The following is a 22,722-nucleotide window of genomic DNA, read 5'->3' on the forward strand; positions in this document are numbered from 1 at the left end:
TGAGTCAGATACACCCATTGATAACAGTGAGATACACCCATAGATATGATTCAAATACATCCATATATATCAGTCAGGTATCACTCAAACATGCTTCAATATCAAGCAACATTACAAGGTCAAGCAATATACACCCCCAATCTATGGAATATACCCCCAAAAATCAGTTACCAGAAGATCTAGAACAACAAGAATAACAGGAGAACCTAGAACAACAACGTAGAAGAACAGTGTAACAAAGAAGGAAGAATAACAGTAAACCCTAGAACAACAACGTAGAAGAAAAGTAAAACCTAGTTCGTAATGTAACGCACCTTGAGTATTCTTGCTTTGTTTTCGCTGGAGATTCTTGATGGAGATTTTGATGGTGTGTTGATGGAGGTTTCGAAGGTTAGCGACGAGTTCTATATTTTGATTTTCGATTTTCGCTCGAAAATGGAAGGGTTGCTTTGTCTTCGAATTTCTTTGAGAAGTGGAAGAAGTGGAAGAGTCTGCCATTACTCGTAGCGTATGTAACCGTTTGAGTGGCGAGCGCGTGAATGTTACGCTCCATTCAATCCTTCTTCATGCGCGTGAGTTGTATTTGGGCTGGGCCAACTTGTAAACTTGTAAGCTTGTATGTGTAGCAGGCTCGTTTAATAAAATATTTGAATAAAATGTTTAAATATTTTGTAGATGTACATGTTGTAAATGTGAATATTAATTTTTTATATAGCTGATTTGTTGTATTACTAGAATGAGAAATCAGTAGAAAATTTCTTTATGTAGTTGCATCATTTTTTACCTTCCAATGACTGGATTATACTATGTCGCCAGATTTCACGAGTATTGGTTCAAGTCAATGGGCTCTTATGGCTACATTAAACAGTGGCATCTAGAAATCATAATTTTCACATATCGTTTAAAAAATGTACGGTCACTAATTTGGTATTCATAAAAATAGCTAAGTTGGAAGTCACTTCCTTTTAGATTGATGCTTGGAAGAGCCAACAAAAATTTAGTTTCAGAAGCTATTTAACGAGGTTTCTCTTGATAGGTATATCAACAAGTACACTAATACTTATTTCTGATTTTAAGAAAAATTTAAAGAAGCTCCTACCATATGCAAATAAAATCATATAGATATTATGAAAATTTATATCTGAGCATATATTATGATATTTTTGTCGATACAATTTTTTAAAATTTTCTGTAGAATGAGGATTAGAAGTAGATCCTCCAAGACTGACTTCCATATCTTTAAATTTGGCATACAATTTTATTATACAAATTTTAAAAAAATTATCACGATAATAAAATAATATTCGCATTTTATTTTGATTCTGTAACTCAAAATAATCAAACTTTACAAATCATTGTTCTATTGCGATTAGAATCCTTTACAATAACCAAGTCACTTATTTTTTTTATACACAATTTTTTATAAAATGATATTTTGCAATTCTGTGAAATATATTTTGTGGTAGCCTTATGCATATGTAAATAAGCAAGCGAGTATAAAATCATTATAACTATAGCGATAGTTGACATGACCGACATTATTAAAAATGAAAAATAAAAAGAAGAAAATAGGTACGGTTGAGATGGCATGATCATGGCCGTTTGTCAACGTCAGTGAAAAGAGAAGAAGCACCTTCGTTACTTCATCAGCGCAAGATAATAACCACTTCCACAAACTCAATATCAAAATCTCAATCACAATCTCCCAACTGTTTATCTTCGCTGTCTCTCTGACAATTAGTGATCTCCAAGCTCTTCTTAACCACGCATGCCCACAGCTGCAAACCCAATTAATTCTCCCAAGTCTGAATCTTTTCACCTCACAGATCCAATACTGGAAGCTCCAGCTGCTGCCTGCAGATCTTGCTAACACTTCGTGATCTGCAACATTCTGTCTCTGTGCTTCTGCTCTCTCTCCCCCAACTGAAATTTATTTTCCCGGAAAAGGAAAGACATTTTCCGGGAAAATGAGGCGAAGAGGTGCGGATTTTCGGAGGCCGGTGAGGAGGAGGATCCCTGATGCGTTGTGGTGGGCATTGTGCTGTGGAGTGGTTATCCTCTTTGTCTATATTCTCAGCAAAGGGAACCAGATTGAGTCAAGACCAGCTTTGGCACAGGTAATAATTATTAGCATTTTAAGATTTGTGCCATTTTTTTTATGGAAATTGCGAGGGAAAATTAGCAAAATGGATGATTTATTTTATTATGAATGTTAGCCCTTTTTCTTTTGTTGCATTGACTGGTTAGGAGGAGTGGGATTAGGGGATCTTAGTCAGAGTAAATAAAAGGATGCAGGGTTTAAAGAAGTAATTCCTGTGTTTTGGTTTCTAATTTTGTGTTTTTTTTTTCCTTTGGGCTTTAGATGCTTTTCTTTTTCCCAATAAAATAAAATAAAATTGTCAAAAAAAAGTTTACAATTGCATGCATGGAAACATTGGAATGGTGGTTGTTAACCAATCCAGGGTATGGTGCAAGAGTTAGGAATTGTTACTATTGGTGAGATGAGACATGTGCACTGCATATTTTATTTTCTATATTTCTCTTCTTTTAGGATGTTTTTGACGTGAGGTAAAATTTTGTTGGATGAAATCCGTGTGTTACAGTGGCCGGTCGGGGGTGTTGAATTGAATACTAGATTGAATAATTTTCCTGTCAATACTAATACATACTTTTTTCAACATATCTCTGGACTTGGATGGTTAATATAGTTTGGAGTAGTATCATTATGCTAGATCATATGAGTGGTGTATGTATGTATGCTTGCATCTTGTTGGTAAACCTTGTTTAGCAATAGGGAGAATAGTGATTTTTTCAGTTATTGCTCTCATTGTTCCTAGCCTATAACTATAGCAAGAAGAAGAGTCTTACCCTACTAGTTAGGGTTGGCTACATGAATCAAATGAAGTTATTGCACCTTGTCAAAGTTTTCTTGGGTTTCCCTCTGCTCCTAGCCAATATCTATAAATATTATAATATTGTTTCTAAATATGGGACCTACAAGCAATTTCAAGCTTGGCCAGAAAGGATACCGTGGTCATGCAAAAATGTACTTGATTAGATTGTTAGCCTGATTTCTTATTACAAAGTTAAGGATTTGTGTGTGTGTGTGTGTGTATTTATTTATTTATATTTTTTTGTTTTTTTGGGGGGGTGGATCATTGTTGTTTGTCTAATAACATTTTATACCTGATTGCACAGAGAACTTACAAGCATGATAAGATTATGGAAGGCCTTAATATTACTGATGAGATGTTAAGTCCTAACTCGGTGAGCAGACAACTTAATGATCAGATATCCCTAGCAAAAGCTTTTGTCGTGATTGCAAAAGAAAGTAATAATTTACAATTTGCTTGGGAATTAAGTGCCCAGATCCGCAATTCACAAATTCTCCTCTCAAACGCTGCCACCAGGCGAGTTCCTCTATCAACTAGAGAATCTGAAAGTGCTATCCGTGATATGGCATTATTGTTATACCAGGCTCAGCAGCTCCATTATGACAGTGCAACCATGATCATGCGATTCAAAGCAAAAATTCAAGCGCTTGAAGAACAGATGAATTCTGTGACTGAAAAGAGTTCAAAATATGGACAAATAGCTGCTGAAGAGGTCCCGAAAAGTCTATACTGTCTTGGTGTCCGATTGACAACTGAATGGTTCAAAAACCTTAATCTGCAAAATAAATTGAGGGACAAAAGGCAAGTCGAGATGAAACTTAAGGATAACAATCTTTTTCATTTTTGTGTCTTTTCTGACAATATTCTCGCAACTTCAGTTGTTGTCAATTCAACATCGATAAGCTCTAAGAATCCTGATATGATTGTTTTCCACCTTGTAACTGATGAAATAAATTATGCGGCAATGAAGGCATGGTTTGCCATGAATGATTTCCGTGGGGTGACTGTGGAAGTTCAAAAGTTTGAAGACTTCATTTGGTTAAATGCTTCTTATGTTCCTGTGCTTAAGCAACTTCAAGACACAGAAACACAGAGCTATTACTTTTCTGGCAACAGTGGCGATGGCAGGACACCGATCAAGTTCCGTAACCCTAAATATCTATCCATGCTTAACCACCTGAGGTTTTATATACCTGAGGTATTTCCTGCACTAAAGAAGGTGGTGTTCTTGGATGATGATGTTGTAGTTCAAAAGGATCTTTCTGGTCTTTTCTCCCTTGACTTGAAGGGCAACGTCAATGGGGCTGTGGAAACATGCATGGAGACATTTCATAGATATCACAAATATCTAAACTATTCCCATCCTCTGATTCATACACATTTTGATCCTGACGCTTGTGGATGGGCATTCGGGATGAATGTATTTGATTTGGTTGAATGGAGGAAAAAGAATGTTACCGGCATCTACCATTATTGGCAGGAAAAGAATGTCGACCGGACATTGTGGAAACTTGGAACCTTGCCCCCTGGACTGTTGACTTTCTATGGATTAACGGAGCCCTTGGATCCATCATGGCATGTATTGGGTTTTGGCTACACAACCGTTGATCCTCAGTTGATAGAGAGAGGCGCCGTACTTCATTTCAATGGGAACTCCAAACCATGGTTGAAGATCGGCATTGAGAAGTACAAGCCCCTTTGGGAAAAATTTGTTGACTACTCTCATCCTTTGTTGCAACAGTGCAATTTCCATTGATTTCAGTAGGAGCTCCCAACCATGGATGGTGGAAGATTCGGATTAAAGAGTAGCAGGATCAACACATTGACTATTTTCATCCTCTATTGCAGCAGTGAAAGTTGCATTGATTTGTGAGGAACTGGAAAGGTTTGATGACCCTTACACGAACAAGCACAGATTGAGGTTTTAATTTTGTAGTTAGAAATGCTTGTACAATTTTAGGTCAGGCATGCCTAGTGGCTGCAACTTGGGGGGTCTACATTGATTATGAGTCTTCCGTTGTAGCATATAGATGTTCATTTGATACAAGTATTAGGCAATATCAATCAATTCAGAGCTTTTTCTTGTATTTTTCTAGTAAAAGATTGATGTTAACCGCTAGTTATACGTAGTATCCATTGCCATTCATTGTTGCTAGTCTTATTGCTCTCTTCTTTACCCCCCAAAATGTGCCAGGAATTTCCTTGCTTACCTATTTACTTATGGGTTTCCAATTGCCCCTCTCACATGTGATTCCTGATTGCCTGTGTTATGACAGGCTTTATATATGTTTTCACATGTGGTGGGTTTCAACAGATTTTTGGTCTCTGTCACTGTAACCGGACTCTTATAAAAAACTTGACTAGCCAATTTAAGAAATTATGGCTGTCTTTCCCAATACAAAGGACAACCCAATGATTATGGACAATTTTGGTTGCATGCACACAAATGCTATTTGCCCCTCAAGTTTAATTAAATCCAGGATTGGACCGAGCTACACCCTAAGCCTAAGTATGTTAAATCCTGAGCTCATCAAGCTCTGAAAGATCAAATATTTAAGTTATGAAATATAGCCTGCAATATTCCCAACTTTTGCCTCTATCAAAAGAAATAAAACTTGAAGGGGAACATAATAATAAACTAATGACACAGTTAAAATTTCAAATTTAAATTTAATCTTGAGAAATCCAAACAGAAAGGCCCTTTTAATTTCCAAGTTGCAAAGTTAGAACTTAGAAGGTTCTACCACTTGGTCGGCACTCATTGAATTGAATGTTTTTTCATCAAAGTGCCGGCCTTACGGTAGCAACAACAGGGGGGCCGGAACACTCGGCACATCATTTTCTACTAACTTAGTCCTTTCATTAAAACAGTGCAATCATTCATTCATGTTATGCACGCTACTTCATATTTCTATGTTCCATATTCATTACTTTTTGATGCTGCCATAGAACACTGCTACTTAACATTTTGCTGTCCCTGGTTTATAACTGTCATAACTAACTTGCATCACAGATTATTTCTGTCTTTGTTTGCCTTTGATGATGAAGACACCAAGTGCCTCTTCAGTTGTTCCCTTTCAACCTCCCAAACAATCTCGTCAACACAGAAACCGTGAGGTGAGTTCACGGTTTCTTCCATCATCTCCAACAACAACCTCTGTTGAACACTCTTTTCCTTCTTCTCCACGTGAAGTTCTCTCTCCACTTCGACGCAAGACCGGTTCTAGTTCAACAAGACACAGCAACAGCAGCAAGCACGCCGAAGAACAAGGCCCTGCCACACGCCATCATCAACTATGGCCTTCTTCTGCTAAGAGAAACTCTGTCACGCTTGCTGATCGAATCAGCGAGGACAGGATCATAGAAAACCTTGAACATGACAAACAGATCGATTCTAAGAAGCCCAACAAGGCAAGTTCTGTTTTTTCTTCTAGGACTAAAAACAAGAATAGCAGCACTCTTGAGAATGGTTCAAACAATGGCTATGGGAAGAAACACCGTTCCATTGTTCCTGGAAGATTTTCCTTGGATGAGAATGCCTTGCACAGAAAGTTATCATCAGGGAGAAACTCTTTTTCCTCCATGAACTCGGTTGATTCAGAATCGGATTACAGCGAGGTGTCCATGGGTTTGAATTCAAGGGAAAAGGGAGTTGAGGTTCCCTCCAAGTACATGAGTGATGAGATGAAAACAAGGCCTAGAAAGGGGACTTCAGATTCCAACATTGTAGATATTATGAACACCAATGATTCCTCCATTTTATTTAAGAAACTCAACTTGAAAACCCCCATCAAGAGGGCTAACTCTCTTACATCAGGTTACAAGAGTTCTACGTCTCAGTGGGCTTTGTCACCTGGAAGGACTAGTTCACCATCCATGTCGATTGAAAGCATGGATAAACCGTTGTCCTTTTCGAGCTTGAAGAAACAACATAGTAGTCCCATCATGACTAGAGGAGTGGAGAGATTTTTGACCATGGGTTTTGATCTCTTCAAGAGCAAGAAATCCTTGTTAAATCCTTCTTCGCCAATGGGTTCTGGTGGGAATTATGAGGCTGGCCATCAGCTTCGCTTGCTTGAAAATCGGTTGATGCAATGGAGGTATGCAAATGCTAGAGCCAAAGTTGTAAATGAAAACATTTTTAATCAAGCACAGGTACATTATATTCATCTCTCATCTTACACTTAAGAATGATTTTCCTCTAGATGCGCAATTGAGAAATGGTGCTGATGCTTTGTTGATTTAGAGCAATTTGTTATGTGCATGGGATGGCCTCACAAAGCTGCAGAGTTCAGTGCTAAAAAAGATGATACAATTCAGCAAACAGAAGCTTAATATGAAGCTCAATTTCATATTGTATTCTCAAGTTAGTACTAAATCTTAAGAATCATCAGTCATGTTATTCTTCATCTGGGCTGATATATAGAAACATATATATACATATATGCATATTGACAGATGAAACTGTTGGAGACTTGGGGAGGTTTGGAAAGGCAACACTCGTCAGCAATTACCAAGATCAAAGAGAGTTTGTATTCTGTTATCTGTAGAATTCCCCTCTTGGAAGGTGCAAAGGTATGACTACATTCTCTATGATGAACAATTCTTGCATAGATGAAAAGAAAATCAACACCACAAGAGATAGAAATCTAATACTTTGCATCTAGCTGCACTTACAATAAAGTAAGGGGGATAAAAAAAAAAGTATTATGAAAAGAAGTTAGCAGGGTTCCCTTAAGTTGTAACCATGACTAAATATGATGTGTTAGATTCGTATTAAAATAGCAATATTTCCTTCTTATTTGAAGAACTGTTGACAAAGTTATTATGCTTATAGGTGGACTTACAATCAACATCAATCACTCTACGGCATGCAACTGATATCACGGCTTCTATCGCGTCAATGTTAACTTGTTTCCCACCTTCAGTATGTTTGTTAAAACACTATGCTTGTCGTGTTTTCGACTGATGAGGTCTTAAACTTGAAATTGAAAATTTGCTTTATCATCAGGTTGATGAGACTGCTTTACTGCTATCAGAATTAGCAGAAGTAGTTGCACAAGAGAAACAACTCTTAGAAGAGTTCTATGATCTTTTCCAAATCATATCTGTCTTTGAGGTAACTTTTTTTTTTATCTTTTCTAAAATGACAAAGGGGAGTAGATATAGTTTAAACTTCTAAGTTTTGTCAATCAAAATGAAGCATTATGTTCAATTTTGAAGGGAGAAGAAGGGAAAAAAAGGGGGGGGGGGGGGGACTAGAAGTCTAGAGAAATTTCCCAACTTTTAATGCTTGCAGATTAAAAATTTGTTCTGTTTACCAATTAGAGTTCAACCAAGCTTGTACTGTTTCTGTACTGCTTATTTATGAAGCTTTTGTTTAGAGCATACTAATAGTTTTTGATAATATATATTGGCAGATTCAAGAGAGAAGTGCAAAGTGCAATCTCATTCAACTTGAAAGTTGGCAATGGAAACAACACTAACGGCAATTACCACACGAGATCACATCATAAAACTCTAGGCTACTAGTGGAAGTTTAACCAAGATAAATAGTATAATTACTATGACAACCTCAAATAGGAAAATGGTGGCAAAATATATTGAAGTTAGTATCTGTTGTTAATTTTCTTTTCATAAAGAACAAAAAAAAAAGGCAAATCCATAGAACATAATTCATTTTAAGTTATATAATTTTTATGATATATTTGCGGTATGTACTTTTTAAGATTACCGACAAATTTCCATCTAATGTATTTTACCTGAAAACAGTAAATATGATTCACAAAACCTGCTTGAAACTCTATTTTTCATTGATCTACTCCTTGAAGAAATCAGTTATTAGTCATTGCAACTATGAGTGCATTCTTTCTTGAAATTCTTCAGGTTGTTCATGAAATATGTCAGAAGATTAATGAATTATTGTCTTATTTCATCTACTCTATGTTCTCTTGCTTCAGCGTTCAAGCTATTCTTTCTCCTTTGCCTCCACATTAATCTACTTGCTTGGGCATGTTTCATTACAGAATCTTTACCATTGGCCTTTTTCTCAACTCCTTGCTGCTCCTCTTGTTTGTTTATTTCATTTTCCTTCCCACTCTTACTTTTAGCAGTAACTCCTAAATTACTATCATCTCGAGTATCTTTGACTTGTCGATTTACTTTCCCCTTGTCATGTTCGTTCGTCTCGATCAATCTATCATCATTCCCACTTCCATTCATAACTTCATCCTTGGATTCTACTCTAATCTCACCATCCTTGAAAGTGTTCAACTCACTATTGTTTTTCAAAATTTTCCCTTGTACTTGCAGCATCCTAATCTCGTTCTGTTTCTCCTCGAATGCAGATTCGATCACTCGCTGCTCTTCTTTTAGAGAATCCATGGTAGACTTCATCTGCAAAACTCTCTTGTCAAGCTCCATCTTCTGACCTTTCAATGAGTATATCTTCGCCTTCATTTCCTCAATCTTACCTTCTATCTCTTTGTTGTGATCTCTTTCCTTCTAATATTAATAACATAACCAAAGTCATAATTTGGTTAGAAAAGACAAGAAGAAGAAGAAGTTGGTTTTACCTGCAATAAAAGCTGAAGGGAAAGAAGTTCCCCATCTTTCTCCTTGACAAGAAAGCTGCATACACGCCTCTCTCTAAACTTGTGAAGCATCAGAACACCAAGAAATGAAACACCAAAAGCTAGCATCACCATGAAACCATATTGCCTTTTTCTCTTGTTCTCTCCATGTAAACCTTTGTTTTGAGCCATCTTTCTCTATCAAAGATTCTTGATAGTTTTTGGCTTATAGTAGTTAATCTAGTTCTCATTGTGTACGGCTTTGGATTCACACAAAGAACATGAGTCATGAATTCAACTACTGCTTCTTTTATTTGGCTGGTATTCTTGGTAATTGCCACTAAAATTCAAATACAATCATACTTCTATTATACAATAGTGGTCATGTGGGAAGTGGGAACTGGGAAGTGCTTTTCATTTCTAGTGTCTAAAAAATTGAATGATATACCAAAATATATATATAATATGAGGAAGTATAGGGAGCCAATAAAATATTTGTATACTGTATTACAATGGAGATTTAGAGATGTCCGACTCAATATCAGAGATATAGCCATTAGTGTTACCTTTTCCTATCAGCTTAAGCTTTTGGGATGAGTGGTTTCATGAGATAGTATCAAAGATTTAGATCCAAAAGGTCAAGAGTTTAGCGGGATTCATATAATATTTATCTAATAGTTATATATATTATACTACTTACATAAAAATTATTAGCATAATTTTATATAAAGATGATAATTGAAATATAGATAAAATATTAGGTGAATGCTATGGTACCTATCACATTGTACCTAAGTTACTAAAAAGGATAAACAAATAATATTTAATAAATTTTACATGATTTATTTTTTATTTTAAATATTTTATTTTTTACTTTAAAAGATAAGTTAGGCAATTTAAGCACCATAACAAAAGCACCATAGAACCCACCAAAATATTACGTCACAAGGTTTAATTATATATTAGATTAAAACTCGCACATTACACACAGTATCATAATATAAAATTATTTAGTATATATACAAAATATAATTTTTTTTCTCAATTTTGTTTGTCTTATGTTAATAACTTAATATATATTAAATTATTTTAAAACTGAAATACAAAAATTTAATTTATATTCGAATGAGAAATAATAATAGCACAAAATTATATAGTTAAAATAAATAACATAGATTTTATATAAAAAAGGATATATTACACATTGACCTAAACGGATAAACCAGGATGATTTTGCAAATTTTCACCGTTCACACCACCACGAGCTTCCTTAGATCCGCCACGTTCTCTGCCGTTAAAACGTCAACGGCGAATGCGGTGCCTGCCTCACGTGCCCATTCTTCATCCACCGCACCCTTCGGATGCTTCATCCATTCATAAACCAGTATGCACAAGTTCCCTAAATCCTTATCTAACTGGGGAAAGAAAAAATGCTAATAAGTAATAACATGCTACCAAAATTAATGCCTGTGAGTCTTTTTCTCTAATCGGTTTCGAAAACTAAAACAAAATTTCATATTTGTTAATATTTTAGATTTTAGATAGATAAGGTTTGGTTGCTTGTCCTGTGTTATGGATAAAAAACAAAAATTGATGGCCACAACTTTTGTGTTCATTCATTCATTTTGTTGAATATATATACACTCTTGAACACACTATTACTGAGTGACTTTGTTGTTGTCAATTGAAAAAAAAAAAAATCAAAGATGTTGAAGTCCATGCTTGGATGCTGCAAAGTATACATATCAGAGAGCAGAAACAAGACTGCATTAGAATCTATTGAAAAAGCTGCAAGTCTTTTTCCAAAGGCTCCCATAATCAACAAGTTTGAGGATGTGGACTACAACAGAGTTGGTTACACTCTTGTCTCTGAGTTTGAGGAATCAGAGCCATCATTGTCGTCATCATCATCATGTCAATTGACATGTGCTGTGCTTGCAATGGTGAAGGCTGCATTTGATGCAATTGACTTTGGATTGCACAGTGGAACTCATCCTAGGCTTGGTGTTGTGGACCACATTTGTTTTCACCCCTTGGCTGGTGCTTCCTTGGACCAAGCAGCTACGGCTGCTCGCTCCTTGGCTACGAAAACAGGCTCTACCCTGCAAGGTTAGTTGCATCGGGAAATTTTCATATTTACCTCACTAATGTTATTTACAAACAGCTAATTATAAGAATATAATCATGTATTTTTTGCACTGCATATTAGAAATGATGACTATTGATTAAGTGTAGTTGCACAAACTTAGATTTAGGCAAATTTATTAGCTTGGTGTTAGTTTATGGAGTCTGTTATATGTGGATTGTGGAAGGACTTAAGGAGATTGTTATTTCATTGATAAGGGGTTGTAAAGTTTCACGTGAACAAAGTAAAATTTTATTATACTACATTCTGGAGGATGCTCTGAAACATAAAACTGATCAATCACTGCACGGTGGATACTGAATTCATAAAATTATACCAATTCACTGTTTTTGCACCGGTTACGCTGGGCAACTTCTTTCTAGTATGTTTAAATGTTGACAATGACTGAAATTTTATGCAGTACCTACTTTTCTATATGGAGCAGCACATGAAGAAGGGAGGACGCTTGATTCAATCCGAAGAACACTTGGTTATTTCAAGCCAAATGCTAATCAAAACAGATGGATTGGGGGGCCAACATCACACACTTTGCCCCTGAATCCAAACAGTGGTCCTGCTCAAGTGACTCCAGCTAAAGGTGTTTTGATCATTGGAGCAACGAATTGGGTTGATAATTACAATGTCCCTCTATTATCTTCTGATATTAGTGCTGTTCATAGAATTGCGAAACTTGTTAGCGGAAGAGGTGGTGGGCTTCCTTCTGTACAGGCCATGGCACTTGCACATGGTGAAGGTGTCATTGAGGTAGCCTGTAACTTGTTGGATCCGAATAAAGTTGGTGGAGAACAAGTACAAAATAAAGTTGAGTGCCTTGCAAAGGAAGAAGGTATTTCTGTGGGAAAGGGATACTTCACAGACTTCTCGCAAGAAGAAATTATTCAAAAATATTTGGAGCTGTTTAAGGAGAGAAATTGATGTCAAACAATACCAGGTATATTGGATTTTGCCATTTGATGAATTTTCATTCAAGGAGTCAATTTGGCATTTCCCTTGAGATTAGGAGAGAATATATGTATAAGGATGAGTTCTTCATGCTAAAGCTCATCCTTAAATTTTTATTCTCATTTTCAAGGGACAATAAGATTGTTCCTAAAAGACATCAATGTAGCTTCTCATGAGGATCCCAAATATTTTGATCCATCCAATGAGCATTATGTTATAACCTATAGAACATGAAAAGATAAGAACCCAACCCAACCATATTGATACCTCCTCTGATCTTGTGTAAGTTCTATCTTTCACTCATCACTTTTCTCTTCTCCCAGACTTTCCTCAGGTCTAACAGGGCAATTTTAGAAGTTTGGACAAACGAAAATCACGAGTATGCTTCAATTTGCAAAAAAGTTAATAATAACTATCTTGATGGAAAAGTCCTTGTTATTCATTAGCAGGATTAATCATATAAGTGGTGACAAGAAATATTATTGCCCATGTCAACTAATATCTTAACCATATTCTCTGAGGTTTTTCTGCCCATTTAGTGTTTTATTTTTATTTTAATTCTTCACTGCCATCCGGCTTAACATGTTAAACCATATTACCATACCTCATACCCTTTCTCTTTTTAAATAAAAAAATGCCTTCTCATAATGCAATGATGCCTAGCATTCTTGTCTTGTTGTTCCAAGTTCCTATCTATAATACGGGTTGAGGTTGTGCTTTTATCTTTTGGCTAAGGTATAGAACTCAGTATAATACACCAGGCCTGCACCTTTCATCCAGTGTGTATCGAAAGAGACAGTATATATCAAAACAAAGACTACATTAAATTGTGGCAGTTGAATTTGGTGGTGGAAGCTATCTCCACATCTGAATTGAATGCAGCATTTACAGTCCCTTTTTACCATAGAGCGAGATGTGAATTTACAACATATATTATTAACATTTGGCCAATTCTATAGTGTCTATGAATTGGTGCCTAAATTTTTCCTAACTTATCTTTTATAGTAAGTTTTGATTTTTTAAAAATAATTTATTTTTATATCTTTTAAATTAAATATTAATTTTTAACCTTTTTTAATAAGTAGACACCATCTTTTAGGCATAATAGCATTCACCTTAATATTTACAAAACTACTTTATTTGTATGAAAAATGTTCTCTGTTCTATTATCCTTTTCTCGTTACTATAAAAGTTTGATACATCTTTAAATCAATGTTTTGATTACAACATGTAATCAAGTTTAAGATAAAAATTTTGAATTTAAGATAAGTATCTTTCCCCCACCCCCACACTTCTCTCTTACAGTCTTACCACTAATTGAAGTATCTAATATGAAAAAAAGCTCAAAGAACATGCATGAGCCAAAGAATTTGAGTAAGCTGAGTGTATCAGTATTCAGTAGTACTAATATCACACCTTAGCTTTAAGTCTTTTAATTCTTTCTGGATGAGTAAGTAGGGAAATTAATGCTTAAACAAATAATGCATATCCAATTCAGTGGATTTTATTTTTCAATTCTATGGGCTTTCTAGCTTTAAGTAGCTAACAAAAAATGAAGGTATGAGGCAACAAGACAAGGAAGCAAGATATTTTAAGCGTTTTGTGAAAATGACTGCTTGTGCTAACCTGTCATGTTTACATCAAGAGATTATCTAAAGAAATGTTTGTGACTTATTTTTGGACATTTGGGAATTTAGATAAAAAAAAAAAAGATATCATATTCCTATCTAAATTAAATTATCAATTAGTAATTGCTTTAAGTAAGTTGCTTGTACAATAGTATTAAGTTAACCAGAATATCTGAATCACGTTAATATCAAAATAATATCGTTGAATTCTGTTCATGTAAAAAATATGTTAAATGTTATATTCACTTAAGCTATAATGAGGATATTACACGTTAACACATTGGACAACTTCAGATTATTATTCACTGCTTTTAGTGATTTCTTGTGGTTGCGAATCTCATCATAAAATCAGAAATTTAAGACGGTGACAGTGATGGATAACAACACTCGATTCACGCTCTTGGGGGAAGCAACATTTTTGTTTTCACATACGATACTGTGATGACATGGCACCACGTGGACACATTTTTGTCCAATGTATATATAGTAGCTTCATATTTATTGCTAAAACCACTGGGTCACTGACATATGATTTATTTATACAATCTTGTGAACTCAGGTTGAAGCTGTTGTGAAGAACCACACACACCCCCCATGGAGTTCAATTCCACTAGCAAGGTCAGAAAGAATACCTTCCTTCTTCTTAGTTTCTGTTCAGTGATCTTATCTGAGGAAAACATGTGTCTATAGATCATAACAGATACTATACTGGCTAAGTTTATGGATTAACTGAGTAATCACATGCATATTTTAAGTATGTGTTTCTCTTCTTCTTTGTTTGATTTGTTTATTTCTTTTGCTTTCTCAATGTCTTAGCTTCTTTTAGTTTAATTTATTGTATAATGTTAGTCAACCACAGAGAGAAGGGGTAGAGGGTAGACAATAGTGTTCTTGCTTCGGTTGAAAAATATAGTTAGTACTGTAATAAGGGAGGATGAGTATCAATATCTCAAAAGGATTTTGAAAGTTCATCTTTTTCTCCTATTTTCTTCAACGCTTTTGACTTTTTCTCCTCAATTATACATATGGAATATATTATTGTATTTGGATTTAGACAAGTTTTCTTTTACATAATGAATAAATAAATAAATAAATAATTGAAAATGCTAGTAGTTTTTCTAACATGTAAAATATATCACTTATGCTCTAGAAACTAGTTGAGTATCCATAGAAAAAAGTCACATGTCTTAGAAAACTTGGATAAGGATTAAGGATACAATGTCAAAATATTCAGTGATAAGATGCATGTACTATGGTAGCCACTGGCAGTGAGCCACGTGTAGTGTAGGGACCTCAAATTATTGGATAGGGATACCTCCCTTCTTATATGAACACATCACCATGCGGTACACGCTCAATTAAACAATACTGCATTTTTCCCCTTCTTGCTTTTGCAGTAAGACTATGAAGCATGGTATTAATGATGCATTATGATATTGATAATCTGGGAAAACACTTGTAACGTCAACTGTATTATAGAAATAAAGTAAACAAGATAAAGATTACATTACAGTTCTTATTGCGTGTAAAAGTAATCTTATTTGAAATTAACCATGATCTCAGTCTGGACTCTATGATAATGACTAATTGACTATGTTGGAAAAACATTTTTTAAGTTCTGTTTTTTAGCATTTGCTTTGAACAATTGAACACATGTATTACCTTTTAGTGTTTCTGCTTCAATAGAGTAAATGTTCACTCCTTAGTTGTTTATTTAGGATCAAAAGAAAACCATAGACCAATCCATCTTATTGTGCTGCAAAATCTTTGTCTCTGAGGCGCGCAATCTAGCAACTCTTGATGCAATAGAAAGAGTAGCAAGACTGAACCCAGAGACCATCATTGTGAAGAAGTTTCCTGACCTGCCTTACAACAGAACCAGGTACACCCTTGTGTCTTATGTACTGCATGACTGCACAGGAAATGCCATATACAGCCCCTTGCACCAATCTGTGGTTGCCATGGCTGAGGTTGCATTCAATGCCATCAACCTAGAATTGCATGATGGGGCTCACCCTCGCCTAGGAGCGGTGGATGACATTGTTGTCCATCCACTTGCACGTGCTTCGTTGGATGAGGCAGCATGGCTTGCAAAAACACTGGCAGCAGACATTGGCAACCGATTCAATGGTAAGGCCAAAGGGCAAACTCATTAATGGACTACAACGGTTCTTTAAAGTAATAAAAATAAAGATTGTCTACTAAAGTCAATTTTATGTCAATGAATAATAAAAAAAATTAATTATGAAAGGCCTAATTCGGAACGTAGATATAATTTGTGACAGCACACCATAGCAATGTCTAATCTATATAGCTGAGCCCCATTTAGTGAGACAATAACTTAGCTTGCATTGATGTGTATGAAAGATTTAAGTTGAGTACAAATTACAAAATGTTCCATCGTTGATGAGGTTCATCATACCATAGTGTCATGGACTCAAAAGTGTGGTGTAATGCATGAGAAACTCATTTTGTTTTTTCTTGGACACATTAACACTGCTTTTCTTTCTGTATCTGAAATGCAGTGCCAGTATTCTTGTATGGTGCAGCACACCCAACAGGGAAGGAACTAGACACCATTAGACGAGAGCTCGGATATTACCGGCCTAATTTCATGGGAATCCAATGGGCAGGGTGGGCTATGCCAAAGATCCTACCTCAGAACCCAGATGAAGGACCTATTGTTGTTTCAACGTCTAAAGGCATCTTAATGATTGGCGCACGCCCATGGGTTGGACTCTACAATGTGACAATCTTGTCGACAGATGTGTCAGCGGCAAGAAGGATTGCAAGGAAGGTCAGTGCTCGTGGCGGGGGGCTTCCGAAGGTGCAAACTTTGGGGCTTGTTCATGATAAGGATTCAACTGAAATAGCCTGCATGCTGTTGGAGCCTAATCAGATTGGAGCAGACAGAGTGCAGAAACATATCGAGATGCTGGCAGCAGAAGAAGGACTGGATGTAGAAAAAGGATACTTCACTGACTTATCACCAGAGATGATCATAGAAAAATACATGAACCTTATATCTGCTAACAGATCATGATTGTCATATAAATCATTTGTTGATAAACAATAAAAAAATTGTGAGATCTTATTGGCCTTGCAACTTTGTAAATAAAGTTGTTGTAATGAAACTGAAACAAGCACTTGAAAACTGCTTCTTTTACTGCTTGTTGCTTCTAACTCGGAACCTAGAATATGAATATTAGCACAAAATTCCGGCCTTCTGCATCATGAATGAGAACTATAAGCAAGCTTATGTACACTTTAAATTTTCCTAATTGAAGGGTCACACTTAACGGTTAAAACCCTTCATCACAAACACTGCTTGCTTCTAAAATCTTGAGACAACAGTGTCTGAATCAGCACACTCAATCTCTCAGCACCGGGTCCTGGCCTAAAAACCGTATCATTGCCGCGCAACAGACATGGATCTTCACCACCTTCTGAGGTATCAACACACCATGCCCCAGGTGAAAATCTATGTGTCCTTCCCAAGAGTTCTTTGTCAATCTTGTCCAGCACTGGATCATCCTTTGCAAACTTTCTGGCAAAGGGAGCATTGCTTTTAACCATTTTGTCAAAGTCCTTCATTGTCAATTTCATAGGATGTTGCTTTGGAGGAGTGTCCCAAGCAATGTAGTGAAGATCATGGCTTATTGCAGTGTGGCGAAATTCCTCAGTGTTGCAAATGACAGTGTGGAAATAACCCTCAGGAGAAGAGATAAAATTTGCATAATACATAAGAATAGTCCTTGGAAGGTTATCCCATCCCCATATACAGTACTCCATAAAGGATCTTGTTAGCACAACCCAAGCTGAACCTGTTTAGAGAAGCATATATACTAAATCAATAAATTCGATACAACAACAACACCAGCCTTATCCCACTAGGTGGGGTCGGCTACATGGATCAAACGACACCATTGAGTCCTATGATATATTCAATAGTGATAGATAAAAGAAATGGAGGGAGTACTAAATAGGTGCCAAAATTTCTAGGTTAACTAGACATTTAACAAACTTATATGTTTGGTTTAAGTTAATAGTAGTATAGCAATAAATGCATACAGAATTATGGATTATGGGTTATAGTTTCATATATACACCTACCTGTAAACAGTTTAAAAAGAGTTGGAAGTGTTCTTTTCTGAGTAGTCCATGCTATATCAGATTTCTTTGATAAGTAAAGGCCAGGATCGATAACAATTGGCCTTACTCTATGGCTCCTGAGGAAATAAACAGAAATATCAATATCAACTATCAGAATTCAAAGATGGTGAATAATTTACAGCTCCATTTGTTCTCCCTCCAAGATTGTATGAAAAATTAATGATTAACTTACAGTTTCCAACCAGCAATATGCGTATGCTCAATGAAATTGAGATCTCTCGACAGATTAGAGAAAACATGAAGTAAATCTGAAAAGACAGGAAACAAATATCATATAACTTCACAGAAGCGTTTAAACAAGGAACCTAATCATCTTATGATTCAAGCACAGTACATGAAGATATGTTCAAAATTGCTAAGATTATAGTACATAGATGTTTATTGCATTAGAAGATTCAAGTCAGAAAAAGATAAAGCCCCATCTGATAGCTATGGGGTTAAGAACAGCATATTGAAATCCCTTGCACTCTAGTCAATTGAGCTACAAAACCTAGCTTATTGATTTATTGAGACAACAAAACTCACTTGGAACTTGACAGATCGCTCAATAATTTGCATGAAACATATCGAACTTCCAACAAAAATGCAAGGACTCAACAATATCAAAGTAAAAAAAAAGTGGCATATATAAACTAAGATGATGAGGATTATTATTTTCACAATGTATTGTCATTAAGCACTTATTAGAGGAAACCACTCAACAAAACTATGATTTATGCCTGAATAAGACTGGAAGGAAGCTTAGAAAGAGAATTTGAAATTAGCAAAGTAGAATTGCAGACAAGAACACTAAACAAAACCCGGACTTAAAAACATGAGGAATGAACTACAATCATAAACCTACGCTTGCTAACCTCCTTTCTATTAAAGGCAACACGGAAGGTGAGTAAGGCCAAATCACGAATTCATTTATGAGAGGTAATAACCGGTGAATCTATAACGGTAATCGACAACAATATGATGATGGATGAAATTTAGTTATTGCCAATTTTACTAATCTTTTATGTCCTTGAAACAGTAGCAATCTAGACAAAAGAGAAAACAACAGCACCTAGGAATCACAAGCAAACTACAAATCTTTCCCTTTTACTTGACAGGCATTCTATGTTTACCAAGTTTCTTGAAGTTGTAGAAGCACATTATGTCAACACAAGAAAGAAAGTAGTAGTTTATGCAAGCATTTTGACTAGAAAAACAAAAGTAACATCAAATAAGCTACCATGGAAAGGACAAGTTTCTAACCATCCTGTGTCACAAGAGGGTAATCCGAGGCGCTGAGGTTTATAAACCAGTCCCAATCCGAGCTCTCCTTCAGTAATATTGCTATAGCTTGGAGTGTACAAGCAATCATAGTAGAACCCTTGTAAGTCACCAAATTGGATTGTGACATAACACGTACATTCTCTACCTCACGAAATGTCGGATCGCCTTTCACTGCATTTGCCAATTCCAATCTTTCCCGTGGCGGTGCCTCGAGATCCAAATGCAGGATATACTGATTTCTTGGGTGATAAACTGCCTGCAATGTCCTCATCATCCTTTGACTATCACCTTTTGTGCCTGAAATAAGATATGCCAACCTAGGTGGCTCCATTTTCTGAACCACATTGGCATTAACCTGCCTTTCGAAATCTGATTCCACAAAATAACCACCTGAATCCTCTGATCTTGCAAATGAAATGATGTCAAAGGTTGAAGATTGTTCTATCCCTTCGGAAGAGCTAAGAGCCCCAACAATTGCAGTAAGAACAAGACTAACAAATACAAACAAACTGGCAAAAAACGGTATAACCCATTTCCTATCACTGAATAATCTTCCTGAATGAGAACTAACATTTTTCCTCATATTCTATTTCAGCAGTTATGAATCAAAATCCAAATTTGAAACTGTTCACCCTTGTCGGCAAGAACCAAGATCTCTATAAGATGGAAACCAAAAAAGCAGCACCCCACAAATCTTTAGCTGATAATATTACAATGATGAGTTTGGTGGCAAACCCAACCAACCCAAAAATCAATCTTCTTTAAGCTTAATGGCTAACAATTAAGCTAATTTTAATGCAGGATAAGACATGGTTTTCAATTAAAGATGCTAAATTTACATCAACAATAATCCTCACCAAACGTTTTGATTTCGGAGTTGGGACCCATCTTCATGAAGGAATGGGGTCAAACCTGTTTATTACTGCCTCACTAGAAAGTTAGCAACTTTTGATTGAAGGGCGTAAGAGGGTGAATGAAAATCTACCCTTCAGTGTGTACTATAACTTCGAAAACTTCAGTTCAGATTTCACCTGCGAGCCATTAATGCAGCTTGTTCATATTTTCGTACACTTATTCTCCCTCCCTTTTCTGGATACTGCTTCAGCAAACAGTGCTCAAGATCTATTTGTTTGAAACATAACAGGAAATTCGCTTGGAGTGCAAGTTTGAGTTGAGTTGGTGTTCAATTGAGGATAGAGAAAAAAAGAATCCAAACTCAAAAGAATATTGAGAAATGAAATTTTTCTTAAATAAATTAAAGGACAAGTTACGAATATAATGGTTAACAAGACAAATTTCTCATATTATAACGTTTTAATATAGGAGATAAAATTACGTTTTTTGTATATCTATAAAAAGTAAAAACTGCCATATAGGATATAGTGGTTTCTAATTGAATAAATTGACGGTTTCTGAATAAATTTTTGCAGATCAAACTCGCAGTCTCTAAAAAAATATTCTCTTGGCGGTTTATGCATAAAGAGACTGTTTTTATGGATAAATAATTTAAAAAATATAATTTTTATATAAAAAAATAGATATTTAAATAATGATGATAATAAATATTTTTTAATAAAAAATTAATTTATAATAATTTTGAGAGTAATGCCAAAAAATTATTATATAATTAGTATTTGGTATTTTATTATGTATGATATAGTAAGTAAAAATAAAAAATAAATATAAAATATGTGTCATGTATATTTTGTTATTGTTTTTTATTTTTATTACTTCTAATAGAACTTTCTCTTCTTTTATTGGGATCTAAAATTTGCTGTACTATCAAAAAAAATAATAAGTTATTTAAAAATAAAATTATATGCAAAAAAATAGAATTAAAATTAAAATTTCATACTATACACAATGTTAAATATAAATTTAATAAAAAAAATAAAATGGTAAAATATATATATAAAAAAATCTCTATGATAGTAACACAATAATCTCTTTTATAAATGGTTTTATTTTGATATAAATTTTTATTTTGATAAAAAAATTATATAAACTTTTAAATTAATTTTATTTTAATATAACAATCAAATCAAAATTCCTTTATTTTTTATATTAAGTTGTAAAAAAATGTAATACTTGAAAAATAAAATATATTAATTTTTTAATTTAAAACTTATTTAGAATTAAATTAAATATGTAATTCTCATAAAAATGGTGATTAAATTAAATATTTTTATTTTATATTATTTTTTTTATCCTATCAGTATCTGTGAAACGAATTCTTAATTATAATTTAAATAAGATAATTAAATTTAAAATATAATTTTATTATTCTCTTTCCTTGTACAATACAATCATTACACTTTAAATAATTATGAATTTTAATTTTAATCTTTCATGTTAAAGAATGTTCGTCTAAACCAAAAACTAAGTGAATATATCTAAATTCCAAGTAAGAATGTTAATACTTAATATTTGAGTTATAAGTAGATATCTATCTCGTCTATTGAAGTGGAGTACAATTTGACTATTCGTACCTTTTATTTGACTAATCTATTAATAATTTGTCGTGTTTATGATGATTTCTCAGTTCTCATAATTTACCATTGTTAGTATCAATTACTAGTGATCAAATTACTAAAAGATTATAAAAATTTTAACATGAAAATTTATATTAAGTGTTTAAAAAAAATACAAATTGAAGTCATCAGTATTGACAAGAATAAGAAGATTGAAGTTGATATGTTAACTCAAAGTTTGAATAAGATATATTTTTTATTTTTAATATTTGTGATTTTTTAAATATTTTTAATATTTAATTTTATTTAATTTTATTTTTAACATTTTTTATTTGTATCAAAATTACAAATATTAGGATGGGATAAAAAACATACTTTATTTTCTCAAGATCTTAATCAATTTAAACTCTATTGGTACAAATGTGAAGCACCACCTTATGCATATTAAAAGCAGAAAAGACAAGAAAAAATATTTGAATTAAAGTTAAATATAAGTTGTAAAAAGAATATAAAATCTTCAAGAATTAAAAAGCAAGTACTAAATTAAATGCAAATTATTTACTACTAATTCTATTTTTAAGCATTAAGAATATTAGTCATTAGGTACTTATGTTTACTTATAAATAGATGTTA

At 34.4% G+C, this 22,722-nt stretch overlaps 5 protein-coding genes across 8 annotated transcripts; 3 read left to right on the forward strand and 2 right to left on the reverse strand.

Annotated features, from left to right (window-relative positions):
* The first annotated feature begins 1,537 nt into the window (after window positions 1-1,537).
* On the forward strand, window positions 1,538-5,049 carry LOC112771116 (probable galacturonosyltransferase 10). Its single transcript, XM_025815745.3, has 2 exons — window positions 1,538-2,117; window positions 3,199-5,049. Exons 1-2 carry the CDS (start codon window positions 1,968-1,970, stop codon window positions 4,648-4,650), a joined length of 1,602 nt encoding a protein of 533 aa, XP_025671530.1. The 5' UTR covers window positions 1,538-1,967; the 3' UTR covers window positions 4,651-5,049.
* A 3,639-nt stretch (window positions 5,050-8,688) lies between these two features.
* Window positions 8,689-10,961, reverse strand: LOC112769268 (uncharacterized). The gene is made up of 2 exons (XM_025813732.3): window positions 9,470-10,961; window positions 8,689-9,398 (listed from the first exon to the last, which is right to left on the reverse strand). Exons 1-2 carry the CDS (start codon window positions 9,656-9,658, stop codon window positions 8,814-8,816), a joined length of 774 nt encoding a protein of 257 aa, XP_025669517.1. The 5' UTR covers window positions 9,659-10,961; the 3' UTR covers window positions 8,689-8,813.
* On the forward strand, window positions 10,691-12,822 carry LOC114923996 (formiminotransferase cyclodeaminase-like protein). The gene is made up of 3 exons (XM_025813729.3): window positions 10,691-10,850; window positions 11,173-11,575; window positions 12,013-12,822. Exons 1-3 carry the CDS (start codon window positions 10,779-10,781, stop codon window positions 12,525-12,527), a joined length of 990 nt encoding a protein of 329 aa, XP_025669514.1. The 5' UTR covers window positions 10,691-10,778; the 3' UTR covers window positions 12,528-12,822.
* On the forward strand, window positions 12,013-17,398 carry LOC112769266 (formiminotransferase cyclodeaminase-like protein). 3 transcript variants are annotated; one of them, XM_072226057.1, is made up of 4 exons: window positions 12,013-12,836; window positions 14,742-14,800; window positions 15,901-16,312; window positions 16,708-17,398. In XM_072226057.1, exons 2-4 carry the CDS (start codon window positions 14,777-14,779, stop codon window positions 17,223-17,225), a joined length of 954 nt encoding a protein of 317 aa, XP_072082158.1. In that variant the 5' UTR covers window positions 12,013-12,836; window positions 14,742-14,776; the 3' UTR covers window positions 17,226-17,398. The 3 variants fall into 3 exon arrangements, with proteins under 3 accessions (XP_072082158.1, XP_025669516.1, XP_072082159.1); XM_025813731.3 differs by having other exon boundaries at window positions 12,405-12,543; XM_072226058.1 differs by lacking the exon at window positions 12,013-12,836 and adding an exon at window positions 14,404-14,659.
* Window positions 17,208-21,066, reverse strand: LOC112769264 (beta-glucuronosyltransferase GlcAT14B). 2 transcript variants are annotated; one of them, XM_072226056.1, is made up of 5 exons: window positions 20,476-21,036; window positions 19,598-20,274; window positions 18,528-18,603; window positions 18,296-18,411; window positions 17,208-18,006 (listed from the first exon to the last, which is right to left on the reverse strand). In XM_072226056.1, the coding sequence occupies exons 2-5, from the start codon at window positions 20,199-20,201 to the stop codon at window positions 17,498-17,500; spliced, it is 1,305 nt and encodes a 434-aa protein (XP_072082157.1). In that variant the 5' UTR covers window positions 20,202-20,274; window positions 20,476-21,036; the 3' UTR covers window positions 17,208-17,497. The 2 variants fall into 2 exon arrangements, with proteins under 2 accessions (XP_072082157.1, XP_025669512.1); XM_025813727.3 differs by having other exon boundaries at window positions 19,598-21,066.
* Window positions 21,067-22,722: the final 1,656 nt, after the last annotated feature.

Source organism: Arachis hypogaea, chromosome 18 (genome assembly GCF_003086295.3).
Source record: "Arachis hypogaea cultivar Tifrunner chromosome 18, arahy.Tifrunner.gnm2.J5K5, whole genome shotgun sequence".
In the NCBI taxonomy this organism is placed as follows: Eukaryota; Viridiplantae; Streptophyta; class Magnoliopsida; order Fabales; family Fabaceae; genus Arachis; species Arachis hypogaea.